This window comes from Aythya ferina (genome assembly GCF_964211825.1).
Source record: "Aythya ferina genome assembly, chromosome: 1".
NCBI lineage: Eukaryota > Metazoa > Chordata > Aves > Anseriformes > Anatidae > Aythya > Aythya ferina.
In genome coordinates this window covers 168,984,168-169,005,884 of record NC_140296.1, presented here as the reverse complement: position 1 = coordinate 169,005,884, position 21,717 = coordinate 168,984,168, and the positions used below count along the sequence as shown (strand labels likewise).

Here is a 21,717-nt window from a genome sequence, read left to right as displayed (position 1 = left end):
TTGTTTGGAACACAAATATAAGTAATTATATAGCATATGACAATGGAGTATGTGCTGAAGAATTTTTCAGTCACTTTACTCCAGGCACTGGCAAAGAATTTATGGCTAGCTGTATTTCAAAATCATGGCTTTTTTCACTATAACATACAGCCCTGGTAGAGAGCAATATATATTTAGCTACTTGACATTACTTATAGTATTTCTTTAGCTTTCAAATAAACCAAGAAACAACCAAGTCATGTATATCAATCTACCAGCATCATTGACACTGTCTGTGCCCAAATTCCACAGTATTTGCTAAATTTAGCGAGACCCTAGTCTCCAGTATTTCCTGCCAGTCTTACAAAACATATCCCAGTCTGAACTTGCTATTGATCTGTGGGGTCACTGGTAACAGACCTCTTTGCTTTAGCCATACCAACAGGTCAGGAGTTTGACTTTGTCAGCTTGGGAGGGACAGTGAAGGGCACAGGGTCCAAAGCCAGCTGCCTACATGCAGTGGTGCACACTCACCTTTCATTCAAAGTTGCAGCCTCCAGAGCCCACACATTTGTGACAGGACCGTGAGGGGTGGGGTTGTCATTTCATAATGTATTTTGTTTAAAAAAAAACCTGTATGAAATCTGAATAAACCTAAGCACCCAACATGCCGCTCCCTGGTATCGAAGCTGTAACTGCTGTAGGCTGCATCTCTGAATGTCAGACGTGTTTCTCTGATCTGTGACCCTGGGAGGAGATGCTAATACAGTGATTAGATGGTTATTTGCTCATTCCTTTAGCCCACATATTATCTCCCAGGCTGATGAGCACAGCTAAGTGCTCATGTACTCCGATCTGTTCAGTATTTGACTTTCTGCTTTCTAAGTTAAAGCACGGATAACCGTATACAATACATAATATAAACATAAAGCTCACACATATTCTTTTCTCTGTTCTACAACTGAAAGAAAATTCATAGTATATCATGGCATAAAATAATATTTCTGGCAATTTTAGGCAAGTATATAAGCTGTATAAATAACTATAGCAGCAGAGAAAAATGTATAAAGTTGCACTTTTATGACATCTTCACAGTATGCCTATTTCTCACCCACTTTTGTGTTCCATTAGTAACAAAAAATATCATTTATCAACTCCAGCTATGCAAAATCTACTTCTTTTCTATGATCGGTAGTGGATCTTGTAATTGTATTGCACGGATTAAAAACATTAATTATATTTTTTTCATTATTAAATAACTTTCAATACAAAAATTTGAATTAACCTAAAAGCCCAACCCTGCAAGTGCTTCACAAGTTGCATGGTATTTCTCAGACAAACATTCCAGTTGACTTTCAGTAAGGTATTCAGGTAGCTTTGTGGACAATGTGGTTATTCACAGGACTGGGCTCCAAGTGTGCAAATCTTAGCTTATGGATCAGCAATAACACTAGCCTTGCTTTATAACATTATTATTTGGAAACATCAAGAAGGGAAGTCTGAACATCATTCGTGGACATTCACAAGAGAAGCACCCTCTTCAGCAGAGGATGTCTCCTTCCTTCAGAGCCATCTTTGTTCAGCACACCGGCTTCTTCAAGTCCATTCTTGTTATATTAATAATTTCCCTTTGATCCTGTTGTTTAGCTTAGAGGCACAGTAAATATAATTAATTAAACTGGTAAGTAAGTGTCTTACATTAAAAAAAATGCTACATAGATACTTTATACTTATTCTCAGTGGATTTACACTGGTTTCATAGGACCAGAATTGGCCAGAAAGCAGAACCAGAGCAATGCAGTGTATGTACAGTTTCTTGCATGACCTAACTAGGCAGAGATGTGAAGCTGTTCAAGAGCACTGTGCCAGAGTGCTTAAGGTCATCTGTCATGTTAGTAAGTGATGAGGAGGAAGAGGCTTACGCACTGTGTCCATTATGAGCTGAGAGAAAAGGTGTTTGCTGTGACACCGTCACTTTGGGTGTAGATTTGTGAGCTCTGTAGGTGCTCCCTACAGAGTTCCCTCTGAGAAGGGAGCTGAGAAACAACACTGAAATAAAGAGCTGAATGATGTGCCCGTCTGCAAACCACGAACAACGTACATATATAGTAGTATGCAATCAGACTGCTGCCATCCAATCGTGCGTTATTGAGCGAGTTCCATTTCCCTCAGCGTACAGAATGACCCAGCAATACATCGCCTGAGCTCATTTACAGAGCACACGTGGTACAACCTCACGGTGCTGTTGTACGGCTGGTAACGAACATGAGCTTCATTCTGCAGCCACTGCCGCAGAAAGAAAGGGCTAAATGCAGCACACGTAGCACAAAAGCAATTTCCATCATGCCCTAAGTTCAGCTGTTATTAGCAGACCCAATGATCAATCTACTGCTGCCATGCCTGTTTGTCCTTGCCTGCTAACCTGGAGTCTCTGCAGCACAGGAAACAGAGAAGAGGCCTGCAGAAAATTTGCGCCCCTCCTTGTGCTTTTGCCAACACTTCCCTCTGTGAAGGTGGCTTCTGCTGCAATGTTGGTCCCTTCTTCAGATCCCACTAAGGGCGGTGAATCAGGTTTGTGTGGGGGCCAATAGGGGCGTACAGGAGGAAGAAGCAGCATTTTCATACAGATACCTACAAGCTTATCTGAGCCTACGTGTTCTGAGCAGATGTGAAAGCTGATATGAAAGGTTGCTTCTGAGGCAGCTGAGGGCATTTGGACAAGAAAGGATGAGACTCCAGCTGGAATAAGGAAAAGGCACTATCGGGCTGTTTCTTTCTCTGCAGGAGAACCAGAGTGACATGGATGTGAACAGTCTTCTGGTTCTGTTTTAAAATGATTTAAGAAAACTCTGACAGAGAAACCTTGCAGACTTCTTCACCCATCGTCACACAGGGAGAGTGTGGCTCCAATGGTGAAGTCACACTTCCATGGTGAAGTCACGGTAATCTTCTCCCAGAGTCACTGCAGTTTCTAACTAAGGCACTTGGATGCGTTGGCTGGTTCTCTGGAGGCCTTCAGAAATATTGATTTCTCTCCAAAATAGAAGTGGAATCTAGGCACTTGTCTTCAGAAGCAGGCTAAGGGTTTTCTAAGCAAAGAAGGAATGAATAGATAAAAGAACTATCAAACGCTTCCTACATGTGAAGGAGATGAACTGCACACTGCCTCTTTTCTATTTATTTATAAAATGCTCTTCAAAGACAAAGAACAGCTGAGCAGAGTGTTCAAATCAGTTCCTTGAAGGAAAAGCCTCTTTTGGAGAGGAAAGAGGATGTTCCTAAACTGCTTGGCTGGGCAGGATACCTGGTGGGTGCTGTTGGATTACACTTCTTGCTAATCACAGGATGCTCTGAGAGCATCTGATGATTAGCACAGGGAGCTAATTATCGTGAGAGCACATCCCCTGGGTTATGATGAGCCTTCTTCTATTCCATCTGCCCTTGCAGCGGTGACATCAGGCAATATCTAAGTGGAAGAGTCCTGGGAGGACATCCTGGGGCCATGCTTACCTTCTGTGAAAGCAAACAGCATTCGAAGGAGACCTGCACTTGGGCTGAGGCAGCTATGCTGCAAGCACCTCAAAGCCAAAGCCAGTTGTGCAAACTGTGGGATATGTATTTTGTGTGTCTTTATTTCAGTAAGTTTCTAACCCCTCTACTTCCTGTGCTGTCATGGTACATCACTGTTTTAATGAGCTATGGAAGCTGACAGCTTTCACATCCTCATGGGTCTGTTAACATAAGCGTATGAGGTGTTTTCTTGAAAACTTTTCTTACTGTAATTGTATGCAAGTAAAAATGCACAGACACAGGCTGTGGTCTGATTCTGCTCTCTTAAACCAGTGTAAAGAAATCAGGATGGGACCTGTTCCCCTCAAAGCACGTGTGTGGGGAAAGGCCAGCTAGACTTCAAGGCAGCATGTGTTGTTTGATATTTTTCTACTATGTCACATTAGACTGAAACAGTTGCTTCTAGTGAGGTGGACCCTGTTTTACTTGGCTGTTAATGAGTTCTGTAAAAGATATGTCATGGTGGCATGGATTTCATCCATTTTGGTCAGATCATAAGCAGTAAGGTTAAAGTGAAAAGTAGCATTGTAACTCTTATGCAGGACTACTGTTCCCTTTCCTAATAGTAGCTTATTTCATCTCACAAACACTGAACTAGTTAAAAAAAATAAAAAATGAGGCTTTCCTTGTAGGATTTTTCCTGTGTGTTCAATGCCAATACATAACCTGCTCAAAAGGCAGCAGTCCTGTTAGCCATACAATTTAAAATAGTTTACGTAGAACAGTTCATAAAAACTGTGATAAGAAAAAATAGTATTATCTGAAGCTTAATATTAATATAAACATTATAGAAAAAATACATATTTACATAATGCCAAAATACAATTATATACATTAACATCTATTACACTTAAATTATATATCTTTTAAAAAAACACCAGACCAATAAATAATACAGTCTCAATAGAAAGGTCTGGCACCTTTCTAGTGCATGAAATACATACATTTAAAAAAAACAACAACAACAAACAAAGCCCCTAGTTAACAAATGTGGTCACAAATGCAGGTGTCTGTAACATTCTTAGTGCCTTGAATAAACAGCATCTGAAAAGAAGGAAAACTGGGATTAGGAAAAAATAAAACAACACAGGTGGCTTCATGTTCATCTCTGCCTGAAGTAAGACTGAGTTTCCTGGCACCTCTTTCTCAAGTACAGGCAGTCCAGGAACCCAAATGGGTTGAGGGTTTTCAGTGCTTTCAGTGGGTATAGCTCTCAGTTCTCTACAGGAGTTCTCTAATTCTCTAAATTCCCCAAAGAATAGCCCAAGGAACTGGATATAGGCTAGGAAGAAAAAAGCCTGTAAAGATGGAGAGCTGTGGGAGGAGGAAAGAGCCCAGCCTTGGACACGTACAGGTAGGACAGGCAGAAAGGCCACCTTAGAACAGAAAATGGGGGTGATTCAGGACAGAATATGAACACCATGGATGACAACAGAGACCAGGGATCCCAGCCAGTGGCCTCAGTATGCTTACAAGTAGATGGTGTAAAGAGCTGTGAGGTAAAGGAGGAGGCCAGTATCGGGCTAGGGAAGGGGTTCAGTTCATCCAACGACATAGGTATCATGAAGTGTGAGACAGGGAGAGCATGAAGATAAGGCAAGAGCAGGGAGAGATGCTATAAATACTACTAATGAAGGAAATGAAGTTGCTGAAACATGGTTGGCAAGCCCCTTACGAAGCAGATGAAATTGCAAGAGTCACAAGAAAAGAGCAGTGAAGAACTGAATGTCCAAGAAGAGAACAAACATCAATGGCAAGGGATAGAGCAATTTGCCCCCTTAATTACATTGTCAGTGATCTATTACATCTGAAATACTTTATAATTTGATAAACTTCCACTTACCTCTGTGATACTCTGGATTCACATTTTCGTATATTGGAAACAAGGGATTTTCTTGTTCGCTGCGAAGTTTTCTGGCTCTTAACACATCTCGCACGCATTGATGTAGATACACATATTGACACTGCAAAAGATTATTTTTTTTCTTTTTAAGTCACTCTGGAAAATTTCATGATTTCATTTGCTTTATTGTGAAAAATCACTACAGGCTGACTCCCACAGAATCAAGAGCAGTGCTAAAAGTGAAAATGTACTTCTGGAATCAATCTCTTTTTCACAGTGGCAATGTAGTGAACTTTGAGATCATCTGTTTTTAGAAACTGTACCATTAAAACACAAACTAACATAACATGTTTTGACTGTCAATATGTTTTGACTGTCATAATATGTTTTTTTATGTCATGACTGAAAGCTTTACCAACTGTAAGGCATAATTTGACTTGAGGCTACGCTGCACAGCTACTACTTCTGAATGCTTAGATAACCTGTGTGACTAGCAACTGGTATGTACAGGGAAGAGACAAGTTCCTGATTTTTTGTTCTGAAAAGATGTATTTTCCACATAATTTTATCAAAATATGTCAACATTTCCTAGAACTTTCAAGATCTAGATTTTGTTGGCAAAAACTGTGTTTTTTGGTCCAATACAAGTTATAAGACTGCTTTTGAATATGCAGTGAATGACAGATCATCTTTTCTGTGTTTCACTAGAATGTGTTTCACTAGAAGGGAGCTAAGATGACATTCACAACCAATGCAGAGATGATCAGCATGTTGTTACTGACTATCAACTACCATTACAGAACAGATTGTTAAATCCCCATGCTTTGCCACCCTTCAGGGTTTATTAAATGGGTTGTTACTGCTTTGCGATTAGTGTAGCAGGGTACTCCCAAATTAGGCTGAGAATCTTTTATATCAAGATGTATTTTTTTAATATTACTTCATGTCAAAGATAAAATTACTTCAATAAGCATGTGTTTATTCCCCCCACATTTTCTATCTATCTGTTTTCCATAATAAATTCAGCTATTGCTCTGTGCATTTTTCTCAGTGCTCTGGCAGTAGGAAAGGGAGGATGCCTGCTGCCTGCCTTTGTTGACTATGGATGGTGGGAACATGTGGAAGGTGAAATGTATTCCTCTCTGAGGATGCCCTGATCAGGCTGAGAACCTGTCTCCCTTAAAAGAGGAGGCGTCCTGTAATTAAGACAGTTCTGGGAAATCTCTCTTACATTCCCAATGGCACCTTTCTTTATACTCGTGTGACTTCTGCTAAGAAGCTCAGCCAGGGATATTTTTGTTTCCAAATTGCAACAAAGAGCTCCATTAGCATCAAGCTAATACAGGCAGACCCATCAAACATTCTGAGTCCTCTATTAACAGTTCCCAGGCAAAATGCAGACTGCCTCAACAACTCTCCTTCATTACATCAGCTCCTAAGTGTTTAGCTGCTATTAACTTAAAGTGATTTTCCTGCAGTTTTAAAAGCACAGAAAGAAATCCTGAACACTACAAGGTCACTGTGCTTAGAGTTTTAGAATTATAGTAGTATTAATTAACTAGTATCAGTAGGAATTAACTAGTATTTCACAGTGGAGTAACTGTGCTGTGCTTGAAGATGAGAGACTGTTGATTATATACTGCAGCTGGTGTTGCTGTATATTGCAGGCTACCCAAAACTTACCTCTGTCTGAACCATGTGAACCCGGTGAAGCCTTAGATCGTGCACTGCTGCATAAATGTCAACAGTGTCCTTTGAGTCCAGTTGCTGCAGAATTCGGTCCAGTGCAATGAATGTGCCAGTCCTGCCAACACCAGCACTGAAAAAGAAAACAATCCCAGAGATTTCAAAGGAGATGGGGATGGAGGAGAGAGATCTCAGTCAGAAGGGGGTAAACGATGGATCTGTCAGATCCATATGTAGCCAAACTCATCCCTTGGTATATATTTACTTTTCGGAATGTTCCTTTGTGATCCAGATGTTGGGCCACAACCAGCAGCACAAAGGCAATTTAAGAACACAAAAACATTTGAGCAATGGCAGCTGCTGACACTCTGAAGTGCTCTCCATTGGTCCCACAAAGACACAGTAGTGCCCTGAGAATCATTTTTGGGACATCTCCAGGGCACAGTTGTGAGTGCATGTGCCTTGGGAATGCTGCTCTGACGCATCTGGGGACTTGAGTCTATTGGTCATCCCTCTGTGGCTGCCCATATCCTAACGGGTAGGAATACTTGGGATCTTCCCCATGGCAGGCACAAAGGCTCTGTGCTGCTGATTTCTGGCTGCTGTGCATACCTGCAGTGCACAATAGTCGGTCCTGTGTCTGGGGTCCTGTTGATATAATCCCTCACAGTTCTGACAAACTGGATCAGGGACTGGGTGGTCTCTGGCACACCGTGATCTGGCCACACAGTGTAGTGGAAGTGACGAATGAGCCTCGTCGAGTCGAGCTGCTCTTCCTGTTGGGGTACAAAAGTGGGGGTCAGAACAGCCAAGAGAGGAGGACACACACACCATGGACCTTCAGAATCCTACAGCTACCACCAAAGACGAGCTGGGCATGATGCAACTCTGCTACAGAAAAATAAACCTTCCTGATTTAGCCTTGCAGTTATTTTTAACCCAATAGCCAATTATTCCTGCTGTTCCCCCTTCCCACCCCCAAAAAAAGATGAATGCAAACTTACACTGCAGATTTTAAACTCTCGTATTGTCCATTCTGGGAGCACTGATTCAGACAGCATCTCAACGATTAGGTCTCCATAGTACAAGGAATCCTGGTCGAGGGGCCAGTAGTGATCACACTTCACCTGCAGGGACACAGAAGAAGATTGATTCATGTCAGTGACAGCTGGAAACCGTGCCTCCACGCAGAACCAGCAGGAGCAGACTTCAGCCCTCCTGTGCCTAAGGATGAAGGAAGAATCACAGAATCATCTAGGTTGGAAAACACCTTCAAGATCATCAAGTCCTGACCTACTGAGTCCCAACACTAAACCATGCTCCACAGTGCCACATCCACGTCTCTTAAATACCTCCAGGGGTGGGGACTCCACCACTTCCTGGGCAGCCCGTTCCAATGCTTGACTACTCTCTCCACGAAGAATTTTTCCTAATGTCCAATCTAAACCTCCCTGGCACAACGTGAGACAGTTTCCTTGCATCCTATCACTCAATGAAAAAAGAGACTGACATTGTCTTTGCTGCAACCGTCTTTCAGGTAGTTGCATACAGCGATGAGGTCTCCCTTCAGCCTCCTATTCTCCAGAATGAACAGCTTTATCAGCCAATTTCATCACCTGCTCCTCATCACTCTTGTTTTCTAGTCCCTTCAACAGCTTCACTGTTCTCACCTGCACATGCTCACGTAACTCAATGTTCCTCTTGTACTGAGGAGCCCAAAACTGAACACAGTGTTTGATGGACCAGTTACTTCCCTAGTCCTGCTGGCCACACTATTTCTGATGCAGACCAGGATGCTGCTGGCCTTCTTGGCCACATGGGCACGCTGGTGGACCATGTTCTGCTGCCTGCTGACCAGCACCCCAGGTCCTTTTCTGATGGGCAACTTTCCAGCCACTTTTCCTCAAGCCTGTAGCACTGCGTGGGGCTGTTATGATGCAAGTGCAGCACCCAGCTCCTACCCTTGCTGAATGCCACACAGTTGGGTCTGTCCCATTGGCCCAGTCTGTCCAGATCTGTCTGCAAATCCTTCTAACCCTCAAGAAGAGTGACATTCCTGCCCAACTTGGTGCCATCTGCAAACTTACTGAGGTGCACTCACTCACTCAGCTCGTGTTTCAGCCAGGCTGATCTCCCCTGCCAGCTCGCCTTTTGGTGCATTAGGACCGCCTGCTGCAGCACCTTTTAAGATTTTGTTCTTGAAGAAGGTGCAGGCTTTACAGTTCAAAACCACCACCTCTCAGGGGGCTCTATCAACCAGGTCTCTCAATAGGCCAAAGTCTGCCCTCTGGAAATCCAAGGTAGCAGTTCAACTAACCACATTCCTTACTTCACCAAGGATCAAAAACTCTATCATTTCATAATCTCTGTGCCCCGGGCAGCCTCCAGCCATCGCATCACCCAGACGTGCTTCCCTGTTTGCAAACAACGGGTCAAGTGGGGCACCTGGCTCCCTCACCACTTGCATCAGAAAGTTTTCCTCCAGGCACCCCAGGAATCTCCGAGACTGTTTCCTCTCTGCTGCATTGTATTTCCTGCAGACATCTGGGAAATCAAAGTTCCTCACAAGGTCAAGAAAGGCAGTACTAACAGCAGCTGAATTCAGGGAGAGATGCCACCTCCTGCCCTTTCAGCTCAATAAACAGGGGCTGGGATGGGAAGGGACTTGGATGGGGCTGGAAGTGAGAGTTCTCATCATAGATGTTTGTGGTGGGTGGAATGGGAAGCATTTCACTGATATCACAATGTTTCTGTGCTCGCTCTTCTCAAAGCTCTGCACAGATGAGAACTAGGCCTCTGATGTATGCTCCCCTGCCTCTTGCTGAGACATGACAGCGGGGTCCCACCCTGAGCCAGTGAGGTGCAGGAAGAGATGGCTTGCTGCCTGCTTGCATCTGCTTTCTCCATTGCAGGGAAAAATGATAATCTAAAAGGAAATATCCCCATATGTCCACTAGATGAACACTACTTCAAGTTAGTCGAACCTTTTTACAGACCTAGTCCCTGTCTTACAGAAGGTGCAGGATATGGTCATCCATGGGGAGGTGGATTGCTGAGGCAGCTAAACAACCTCCTTAAACTGGTGCTCAGAAATGCTGCTAAGTGTGTGAGTGCTCTCTTTGCTTACTACATCAGGGCTTATTCATCAAAAAGAATGCCATATATTTAATGATGAACATTTGCTCTCTAGAGCTTATATTTGACTTAGTAGATGTGATAATCTGGCTTTCTTTTGTGAGTGGTTGTCCTGAATACTTAAGGGAATGATATTAGTACTAGTGCACAAAGTGCTGGAATGGAGACCTGAAGCCCTGAGCTCTGTTCCTAGCTCTAACTCTGACAAGCTGCATGATCTTGGGATGGTCACTGCATCCTTCACTTCACAGACAATCTGTCTCCAGTCTTTAGATTACAGCTTTCATCTCTTACTGTGTATGACCATACATCTCCTTGAGTGGGGCCTTTGGCATGAGTGTGATGCGAATAATAAGCGTGAACACTTAATAAATGTTAAAACATTAATAATGGCATTATAAAAAAAACAATAAAACAATAATAAAGTCATTAATAATGAAGAAAAGTCACTGCTCACCCGGCCCTTCTCAACACACTGGGTTACCATGACAATATTGTGGACATTTTGTTCCCATGCCATCTTCCAGAACTCATCTTTGGTGCCAGGCAAAGGGCCCTGAGTTGCAATGTATTCTCTGCGGAAACTGTTGCCCTGCAAGTAAAGAGAACTCCATTAGTTTCCATAAAGGCAGAAAAATGATCTTCTAACAACTGAACAAGCCACGGGGTTACAGCCAGGGCTCTGCAGCAATGGTGCCCTTGCTGGGACAACGGTTTTGAAAGCTGAAGTGTTCCCTTGGACTTTGAAGCAGAAGGCTGGTGGGAGCTCAGAGAGGAAGAGACTGCAGCAGTGTATCTAAATACTCTTCCTTTTGTGACTGTCAAAGTTTTTAATTGTTCTATTGTGTACAGCACGGTCTCAAGCAATTTGGAACTACTACGAGCTTTTGTTCTACTTTTACTGTTTTTAATAAATTAGCTGAGTGCTGGCTTGAAATTTATATTGTTAAAGGCACTGCTATTATCAATCACAGCTCTCTGGCAAAGGGCATTACTGTAATCTCGGCCAGCTTCCCCATCCTGCAAGATGCCAACACTGTCAGGATGAGCTACAGCTTCACAATATGGATGCCACCTGCAGTGATAGCTACACTTGCTGTGGACAGTGCATAAAATCAGTGACCTTTGAAAATGTGTCCTTGGCCAATTAGACCTGCGATCTTACATAACTACAGCAATCCAAGAAAGTGTCCTTGAGTGCTGGCTAAATCACTCACAGCTAACTTAATGGCAGTCAGACACAGCCTTTCAGCACACCCACAAACTGAGTTCTCAGACTTTTAGCTAAAATGCATAAATGAAGGGGGAGGAGAGCCTTAAGCCTCCAGCTTTGTATTCAGTTTCAGATAAAGGACAAATTGCCACTGGAGGGAGGACTGTAAAATAACATCCTTGAGTCACTTACTGGTATGTAGCTTGCATTGATGTAGTCTGAGCAAGGGTCATCATCAACGTTGGAAAGCTTCACTCTTGATGTATCATCTAGGAAGAAAAGGATGACAAGAGGTTTACGGCTAAGTCTTGATTTCCAGTCCCTCTCCCATTTAAAAAAGTACATTTGTGAAAGGACCAGCAAGATTATTACAGGGATGTTATACAGAGGGCTAATAGAGAAGCAAAACTGTTTATGATTGTACTGCTTCTTTCATCCAGGAGGGCTGGGGAGTGTTCCAAAGGCTACAAGGTGGGCAGGTGAGATGGGAGCAGTGAATAACCAAAAATTTCTCTGCCGAGTTGTACAGAATTGTTGCACAGAATTTTACTGCACAGAAAAAAAAAAAAAAAGCCAGAAGTTGCACAGCACCTGTTAACTTTAAAGCTGCCCGATAGGTGATTAAAGGGGGCAGCTTTCAGTGAGGGGTTTTGCCCCAAGAGAACACAGCCAACCTCACACACGTCCCACCATGCAGACCCACACTAGCTCTACAGGGTGTAGCAGGTTTGCTCTGTCCTCTGAAAAAGAAACAGTCAACAAAGCCATGTCAGACAGCACTGAATGGATGAGACCAGTATGTAAACAACTCTACTGTTATTTCTACTATCCTTGTTATCAGCAGTGAATGAATGCCAATAATAGCTTGAGCTTTTTCTCTCCAGACTGAACACCAGTTGCTACATCTCTAGTGTGAAATGAAATTACTGGTCTGCGTGCTTAGGGCCATACATCATCTGCCTCCAAGCACCAGGACCTGAGCTGGCAAAGGTATTTCATCTCTGACAGAAAGGAGGGAAAGGACTGGCTGCACTCTCTTTTCCACTAGGCTTGCTGAGAAAGTGAAAAATAGCTGGCGTGATGTAATATTACACAACCAAAAGTAAAACTCACAGGGCAATATATTATTGTATCGATTTTTCCCTCTGTTCTCTAGCAGAAGTGCTATGTCACATGTCTGGTTTCGACCCACATCTTTTAAGTCCTGCAAAAAATTAGAAATAAAATATGAGGTGAAAATAATTAAAGGATGTGATTTGACAGCACAGTGCTTTTCAGCTCCCAAAGGCTGTGAACAGGGAAAAGGTGTATTTAAAACAAAACAAACAAACAACAACAAAAAATAAATAAACAAAAAAACAAAACTGAAATTAAATAGCTAGCCACAGTGGTTTAAGGCAAGCACACGGCTGGCAGATGCTTTCCATGCTTTGTCACACACACGTGGCACACAGATGAATGCCCCTGACCTCAGCCAGGTAGGCATCAGGCGGAGGCTACCAACCAGAAGATGCTAAGCCAACGGAAGAGCTGGTTTCTGTATTAGCACAAGTGGAGTTCAGGTGAAACTCTCAAACTTATGTTGGTTTATGTGAGACACACAGATGTAGGCCTATCAAATGCATTAACACATTGATTCAAGCAGCCCGCATGTTCCTAAAGCAAGATGTTTTGACTAGATTTGGTTCCCACCTCATATTCCTTGGACAGGAGGTAGTTGGAGTCTGCCTGGAGTTTGGTGAAGTGTGCTTCAAAGTGACTGACTTTGATTGGACTGAAATATTCAACAGGAGGAAGAAAATCACAGGATGAATCACAGTCATAATTTATCCAGTTGGTTTATCAAGCTTTTTAAAGTATTATTATATTTTTTTACCTGCAAGTTTTCCGGTTCCTAGAAATGGTATTAAAAGAAAAAGAAACACTTCATCAGTAAGCTGAACGGGGCTGCTCATCCATGATGCCATGTTAAAATAGCACTCTTAGAAACAAAACTTTTGATGTTACCCTTTTTGCCCCAAGTTCAGATGGACTGCCAGTGGCCTGTCCCTGCGAATGCTCAGCCTTGCTGTAGGTCTCTCGTGGCCATTGCTGGAACAAAAAAGAAGGTATTTTCACTTGTTTTACTACAACAGACCGACACCAATCAGAGCTGCCAGTAGCATGACTTACAGCAGCAAGCTGGAAAAAAAGAATTTTAAAAAGTTTGCTTTGATTTATGGCTCTGATCATGTGATACTGTTTTTAGCTGTGGCAGTTTTCTTGCATTTTAGTTTGCTAAAAGTGATGCTGGGCACATGAACGTGAACAGGCAACAAGACTTCATTCCTCCCAGCTTATCATTAAGGAGAGCGTCCTATTTCCTATGAATAATGTTGCATCTCTTTCAGTCATGCAAAATGGTTTCAATGGATAAAGCTTTTTTCAAAGTTGAGACAGTATTTCGCTTTTTAAAAAAAATATAAATTCACTATTTAAAATTCATCTATAATGTGACATATAAAATTACCATCAACAGAAAATGGGGAAGTAAAGTTTGAACTAATGTTTTGGACACCGAGGTAATGTTACACTTGAAAATTTTTGAACTGAAATAATAAAGTCTAAATGAACAGTTTCAAGAACTCATCTAAAACAGGAATGAAAATAATTTGAAACATTTCATTTTTGACAAAAGACATTGAGTTTGCAAGATAAACCAGTTTTTCAGAAATATTCAGACTCTTACTGAAAACTAGAAGTTGCAGGGATCCTCTGTGTGACAATTCTTACTAACATCAGTGGGTGGTTGAATCTCCTATCCAGAATTTATTCATCTATTAGTATTTAAGTCATTAGTTCTACACTTAGAGTGCATAGATGCTAGGGGACACATACTTCAACTGTTGAATAGTTCAGTGCATTACTCTGATTTTACAGTTATGCTTTATATATTGTGTTGCTTCTATCAAATTAATTTGTCCTAGCCTCATAATAGAGGCTGATTAAAGGACTCTACTTACCCAACTTTTTGTCTGCAGACAAACAAAGCAGTAACAGCCACTAACATCACAATCAGAAACAAGCCAGCACTCACACCTTCGATAACTCCAAAGAGAGGCTCTGGAAATGAAACAGCACATTTAAATATTTGGAAGAAAAGATATGAAGAACCAAAGAATCAACAGTGTTCAGGGGATATGTTATTACTGTCTACAGAAAACGGTTAAACTCATGGAAATTCAAAACATGTAACTGAACCAGGCCTTGATTGGCCTCTGTTCTTATTTTTCCTAAACATTAGGTAAAACTTTGCACTCCCAACCAGAATAAAAGAAAACATAGCCCCATCATATGGGAGTTTGTTTATCTTGTACTTCAAAGCTTTTTTTTTTTTTTTTTTTTTTCAGGGAGCACTCACCCTTTCTTTCACTGTCAGCAGCTCTGTCAATCAGTCCTCTCAATTTTCAAATTCATGGCTTATCCATGGCAAATAATGGCCACGTATAAGCCATGGCTTCAGACTCATTTCAAAGTAACCTTAAGGACACTGCACAACAATCTGGTTTTGTTCCACTCCTTGCAAATAGTCCTGGATACCAGAGTGTTTTGAGGCACAATATATAATCACTTGCTACAGTGAATGAAAAACAAGCCTGAAACTAACCTGCTTCTGTAGTGATTGGTAAAGAGAAGAAGGTGTCTGCAAAGAGTGGTTTGGGAAGTTCCTTTGGGTCTTCACTGAAGAGCTGGGTGAAAGCCCGTATGCTGATCCTAAATAAAACAGTACAGTTAATAGTTAAAGCTTATCGGATGTTCAGAACCAACAGTGGAAAAATAAAAGATTCGGATAAGAACTTGCCTCTTAGGGAACACTAAAACCTGTCCATCGACCACAGACAGCTCTTAATGCAAGTGCTTAAGTACAGCAGCTGGGAGAGGTGAATCCCAATCCCGCTAACACAGATGGAAGGCTCAGAGGTACCCTTTGAGGTGATGGATGGGGCCCTTGCTGCTGGCACATGCAGCCTGACAGAGTTCGAAGGGTCAGCAGAAGCTGTGGTGGTGAGAGGACTCAGAAATGCTTCTCAGTGGGGAGATGTTTTCCCTTCAGGTGGTGGGGGCTGGGCCGTGCTAATGGAGAAATGTTACAATCCTTTTGGTTCTCCTGGTAACGTTGGTATTTCCCAAACTGAATTTTTAGGAAATGTGCCCTAATGAGAGCAGAGAGTGGTACGGTCTCCACAGCAATGTCTTAATGACTATGAAGAAGCTGACAGGCCCAATGTCCACTGCCTGGCATGTGCCTTCTGTCCGTGTGGCTGTCTGGTGAGCATCTTGCAGACCTCTTTGCAAAGTGTTTGCCAGCATGAAAGGTGTGACTGAGCTGCACTGGAGCTCCCATTTGGTCTCACAGCCTGTTTAACTGCTGAGCCTGGTCTCGGCAGCAGTGCTCTTCTACATCCTACAGCTGACTCAGGCCTTGCTCTGGAGTCTCTGAACTGTGCCATGGGTTAGAATAACCTCTAGGTTTTTTTAACTTGCTCAAAAGGACTGGTATGGGTAGTAGTGCCACACAAATTCAGTGTGTCATCCCTGCCTTCTTCTCCTAAATACTCTTCTGACTTAGATGACAGTCTTAAGTCTTTCTAAAGAAAGATTTAGTAACTACAGGAAAGCTCACATCAAAAGGAAATAAATAAACCTACTCACTATGCATAATTACCTGTATCATTCCCATGCTAATGAAAGAATGGTTTATACCTATGGAATTGGGCATAGATAAAGGTTTTATAAACTGTGAAGTGAAACAGAAAGAACATTACACAACACAGTTGTGTAATGCACAACCTGCAGAGGCTCAAGTGTATCAGGCATTCAGATAGCACCATGCCTACTAACGTGACAGAGCACAGTTACCAACATAAATCTGACCTATATGCAGTCCGAGGCTTTAGGGGTCCATCGCAGAATTTTTGCTGATCTGGATCACACTTTCCTCCCAGATTTTCCATTTCTCCTCCAAGCTTGATGTCAAAGCTTTTATAGTCGCTGTCAGGGTTTTCAGCACACCTACTGGCAAAATAATTTGTCTGGTAGATGCGTATAGAGTCGTTGTGTTTGTACTCCAGGTAGGAAGGCAATGGGTGCTGCTCATCAGGCTTTGCTCCTTCACTACCTACATCACATGTGGAGAAAGAGAGAAGATGTACATATCACAGCCACTAATGTGATGCAGCAGTATAAGCTCAAAGTGTTGACAGACAACATTTTTATTATCCAGCTTTCCAGCATTCCTTGGAGGGCTGCACTGGCTGTCCAGTGAGTATCTTGGGTACCTTGTTTCTAGGATCAATGCTGGTACTACTTTTCTGGGGAACTTCAAATAGATTTCCTCAGAAGACCTCAGAATAGCTGGCTGTAACATTTCCAGTCACAAAACTGTAACAGGTATGCACAGCTTAAATTCAGTGCTATGACATTTTTTCCTGTGCTGGTGGTGGCAATCTGTGGTCCGAAATCCTGGATCCTACTACCAGCTATTTCAAAAAGCAAGTAAAAAAAATCCCACAAACGGACTAGCAGGGTCTAGTGTATACAGAGAAAAACTGCAATAGGAAACGACAGGAGTCTGCTGAAAGGAAACTCACAGTAACATGTAAAAGACTTTCTCAGAGTTTTGTAGTCTGCACAAGCACAACAAAGTAGACAGTGGAAATACTACCTCTGCTTTTTCACTTAAAGGCTGATGGACAGAGGGATTAAGAAATTTTATTAGGGATCATAAAATAGGTCCTGGCATGCCAGTAAATGAAGCCGCTTCTGAAAAACAGCATATTAATTGTTGAGACATCCATCTGCTTTGTCACATATAGGCCAACTGCAGAAAAGGCTGCTTCTGGCTGAGCTCTGCTGTTGCTATTGACCTTCTGAGGAGAAGACTGAGTGCTGAAGATTCCAGGCTAGGAAGTCCAAAACTTCTGTGAAACTCAGCAACTATATGAGAAGTCACTCTGCTGTGCAGTGATGGGAGTGTAGCTCACGTAACTTGTACAAGCCACAGAGAGAACGGTATTAAACCATGACACTTACCATCAGCCTCTCTGACAACCACAGTGAAGTACTTCACAGCTCCATTGGTATCACTAAACCAGCTGCAGTTAAAAGTAAAGTTGATGGAGGATTTGGTAATCAGCACCTCTTTTTTGTTCACTCGTATGTCCGGAGGTGGCTGAGGAGGACCTGAAAAATTAAACAAAATAAGGGGGAAAAAATGAAAAGCATTGTCTATGTATTTGCTGTGAGCTACACCTAGCAAAGGAAATGCAATTTTAATAAAGCTCAGCTGACTGGACCCAAGTTTCTGAATCTATTCTCTTTGCAATCAAGAAAGTGTCCTCATCTCCCACAGCAAAACTGCCAAAGGATGAAACAAGCCAGCAATGAGTTAACCAAAATAACAGTGGCAGCTCCTCAGCAGGAATTCCTCCAGAAGGCCACATGGAAATGCATTAAAGTCTTGCTAAATCTAGGAAATTAGAATTTGTAGATGCTAAACACGATACAAGTGTAAATCAGGTTTGTGGAGGCCAGTTAGCACACTCACGACAGGAAGTTGCCTATTTTAAGCATCTAAATGTTTGCTTCCCTTTCCAAATGAAGAGCACTGTGCCAGTCAGACACAGCATTCAACTACAAAGTGCCATTTCCCAGGCTGATTGCAGGATTTCTACAGGAAATGTTCTTTGTATGATAGAAAACTATACCTCGAATTGTGACACTGCAGAACTAAACTGGAAAGCAAAGAACGTAGGGAAAAACCTTCAGAGAACTAGCGCAGCAGAAGTAGGGATTTTAAGGATCTACACTGCAGAACTGTTTAAAAATCTGCACTACTGAAATTATATTGCACGTACAGAAAACACGTCAAATACGTAAGCAGGTGGCTTAACTTCAAAGGGTTTCAGACTGGAAAAAGAACCAAAAAAATCACATTTTTATGGTGTTTAGCTAAATCTCTTCAATCTATAAAACCAAGCTTCATTTTTTGGGGGGGAAGAGCTGTGTTGCCTTAGGGAAGGGCCTCCAGTGATAAACTGGGAGAGCAGCAGTGTGCAAAACAATCGAGAGCAAACACGGAACAGCTAACCTGCAAACAGGACTCAGCCCAACTTCTTGTTGCATGGGTTGTTATTACATCTGAATTTGTACCATTCTTTGTGGTACAGGAGGGAGATGGACACAGTTACAATTAAAAGGCAATTGCTTTGGGGTGGGGAAAAGGTGGGTTTGTAACTGAACTCTCCCAAAGCAAACGTAACTTTTACCATCTAGCGCTTCACACACGTGTGGCTTTAAGTAAGCAGCCAGAGAGAGAACTCTGCATAGGCCTCTTGGCCATCCTGTCATTTTTAAGAAGTTCAGCCCTGGAGCTGTTCAGGCCCTCTGTGTTACACCATGCAACTGAACTCAGAGGTGCTGCTAGAACTGGGGCAGCTTTAGGGCCAGCCATTGCGTGCTGCTGACCGCAGAGATGCCTGGCAGCACAGAGGCACCAGCAGGTGCTGCCCTCCGCTCTGCACAAGAGAAATAAGAGTATCAGCAGCCTAGGGGTGGAGAAACTGCAGGAACTGTTTCAAAGCACAAGCTTTGGAAATCTATGATCCTCCCTCAGGTCTAAATCCTACAGGTGATTTGTCAGGCAGCATCTCAGAAGAGAGCAGAGAGAGCCCACAGAGGACCCAGAGCCATAACCCAGCGCTGTTATTAAGGGATCTTTGTGCTGAAGATGGCTGCTGTCTGTGAGGGGAAACAGCCAGGCACAAGAAGCCAAGCAGCAACAGCGAGGGCAATTAAAAGTGTGTAATAATGAGGACATCTTCGGTGCTGACTGACCATCAGAGTGACAGGGTAATTCTTCTTGTTTATCAAGCTACATTTCGTGAATGAGCCTAATAAGCAGGTTTGGCGATGTACTGAGAGGCAGGATAGTTAAAAACCCACGTTGCCTGTCACCACGGGGGCCAAAGGACAGGTTCTCTCTTCTTCGGCTACCCAATTAAGAGTGCCACGTACTGGCAGTTGCAGAGCTCAGAACTTCTGCTGTCTAGCTAACACCAGCAATTACTTATAGCTGCTCACTGCCACCCTTCGCAGTGATTCTGCATTCCACTTACGGTCGATCATCGTGATGGTGCTGTCCTCAACTACTTCACTTGTCATGTCTGCAGAGTGCACCTTGATGGACACCAGGTAGCGCTTGTGGGGAACGAGGGTCATGATATTAAGCAGAGATTTGTCCTTTTCTATCCTTTTAGAAAATTCCACTTCCCGAGTGTCCAGCTTTTTGCACTCAACGCTATATCCATCAAAGTCAGAGTCAGGAGGAGTCCAGGAACACGCGATGGCAGTAGAGGTCTGGGGCCGACAGTGAAGGCTTTGTATCTTGTCTGGTTCTAGAGAGATGTTAAGAAATTAAAGTTCAGTGAGAAAAGGGACAAGCATCATATACACTTCTACTAACCCCATGGCTCAGGCTGCAGCCCTAGATTCTTCATCAGCTCTTTGATCAGAGCAGGAGGCTGGGAGCCAAAATTTCTCTCCTGCAACCCTGTGCTGCCTGATTATTAAGCAAGACAGCCTAGCTCATTTCAGGCATCTGAAATTGGAGCTAGTGCCATTGGCCTCATCAGGTTTAAGCTTCAGTAATTAATTGTGAAAAAAAATAAACAAACAAAATTACTTGCCAAAGTGTTAAGAAAAGCAACACTGGAAAGCAATGGATTTCTAGCAGTGTTACAATTTATTTGGAGCTTCCATCTGATTAACAGTATCAATCAGGACTGATATTGTTATCTCATGACTGATCGGATTTTCTGGATAGTGTTTGGTGTGTCCATATTACTAAAGCGTATCAGGTAAGTATATTTTGTCCATGTAAAATTGGAGCATCGTATATAACACGACATGTAGCACGAACAGGATTTCACTTTCAGATGGCAGGCTCCTACCTACATTTAAGCAGTTAAATACAGGTGAAGAAGGTAGCTATGCTGTCATTTTTAATGAATATACTGAATGTAGTCTAAAGAGCTATTCAGCATACTAAACATTGGGGTGAATTTGGAGCTTAACCCCACACCATGTGACAGGAAAGTTTGCCAAGGCTCAGTTATTTTTACAATTCTACGTCACTTTTTCAAATCAGCCTGCTACCAAGATTGCTAGAGACAGGCAGAGGTGATGAAAACCCCCAGACATTCACTGACTGTCAGAAATGCACACCAATGAAACACTTCCAATTTCAAATCTAGTAGAGCAGGGTTTCATTCAGCCTTCCTCTGATCGTTCAGAAATATTCTGACAATTTCAATATCCTACTGTCCTTAACGTCAGAGAAGTTTGGATATTCAGCCTTATTGTACCCCTGAAACAGATCAGTTCAGACTCTGCAACCAAACAGCCCCACTCTGGATGTGATGTTTGCAAGTATCTGCCCATTTTAAATATTTGACCAGCTGACCTTGTACACAGCAAGGGAAGGGCTTATTTTAGAGTCCAGCTGAATTCATTGCCAGTCATTCACGAACTTGTTAATGGAAATTACTAACTGTGAAAGGAACTGGTAAGATTCAACAGCCTTGCAACTTCTCTAGCTGCGTGTTAGGGGGCAATGGAGATCGTTACTTACTGGTTCTCACACTTGCAGACTGAGCCTGACTGTATGTCTTCCAGCTGTCACCGCTGACCGTTCTCACGCTGAACTCATAGAGCCTTCCTGGTCGCAGGCCATAGATGATGCGTACTTTTGATTTGCTGCTGCTGTAGGGATTGAATACGGTGAGGGGATCCTTCGGGAACCACTGCAACTCAAAATCATCGTAGTCTGTCCAGTCTGGAGGACCCAGCCATGTGATTGACAGAGAAGTGTTTGCAACATCGGTGAATGAGACAGAGTTAGGAGGGCTGGGTGCTACATAGAAAGGAAAAAAAAAAAAGAGAGAGAGGGATTCTTACCAAACTTTTACACAAACCAAGTAAGATGAAACATCTATTATTTTCTTCATGCATCACAAAGTAGTTGATATTATCCTGGATACACTGCATCTGCACTGACTGTGTTTACTTCCAGAGCCTTTATGGATTCCTAAGTCTTTGAAAGAAATATCTGCTCTAGGTGGCCCTGCTTGAGCAGGGAAGTTGGACCAGATGAACCCCAGGGGCCTTTTCCAACTTAAACCATTCTGTTTCTGTGAAAAATGGTGCTGAACAAAATCACACTCCATTGGTTTAATACCCTCAGGGATATCCT

General features: G+C 42.6%; 1 protein-coding gene across 3 annotated transcripts in view; it reads right to left on the bottom strand.

Moving 5' to 3' along the window:
* Positions 1–850: 850 nt before the first annotated feature.
* The window catches only part of PTPRB (protein tyrosine phosphatase receptor type B), a 61,585-nt gene continuing 40,718 nt past the window's right edge, over positions 851–21,717 (bottom strand). For 2 of the 3 annotated variants that reach the window (XM_084491923.1, XM_084491925.1), the window contains 16 exons: positions 21,097–21,378; positions 19,583–19,861; positions 17,499–17,648; positions 16,341–16,584; positions 15,073–15,179; positions 14,429–14,528; positions 13,434–13,517; positions 13,303–13,320; positions 13,119–13,200; positions 12,540–12,630; positions 11,619–11,695; positions 10,671–10,805; positions 8,083–8,205; positions 7,691–7,854; positions 7,076–7,211; positions 5,352–5,513 (listed from right to left, as the gene is read on the bottom strand). In XM_084491923.1, the coding sequence (XP_084348049.1) occupies positions 5,367–5,513; positions 7,076–7,211; positions 7,691–7,854; positions 8,083–8,205; positions 10,671–10,805; positions 11,619–11,695; positions 12,540–12,630; positions 13,119–13,200; positions 13,303–13,320; positions 13,434–13,517; positions 14,429–14,528; positions 15,073–15,179; positions 16,341–16,584; positions 17,499–17,648; positions 19,583–19,861; positions 21,097–21,378 (2,219 nt within the window). In that variant the 3' untranslated portion in view covers positions 5,352–5,366. Of the gene's footprint in view, positions 4,594–5,351; positions 5,514–7,075; positions 7,212–7,690; positions 7,855–8,082; positions 8,206–10,670; positions 10,806–11,618; positions 11,696–12,539; positions 12,631–13,118; positions 13,201–13,302; positions 13,321–13,433; positions 13,518–14,428; positions 14,529–15,072; positions 15,180–16,340; positions 16,585–17,498; positions 17,649–19,582; positions 19,862–21,096; positions 21,379–21,717 lie in introns of those variants that run through there. The other variant, XM_084491924.1, reaches the window with a different exon arrangement.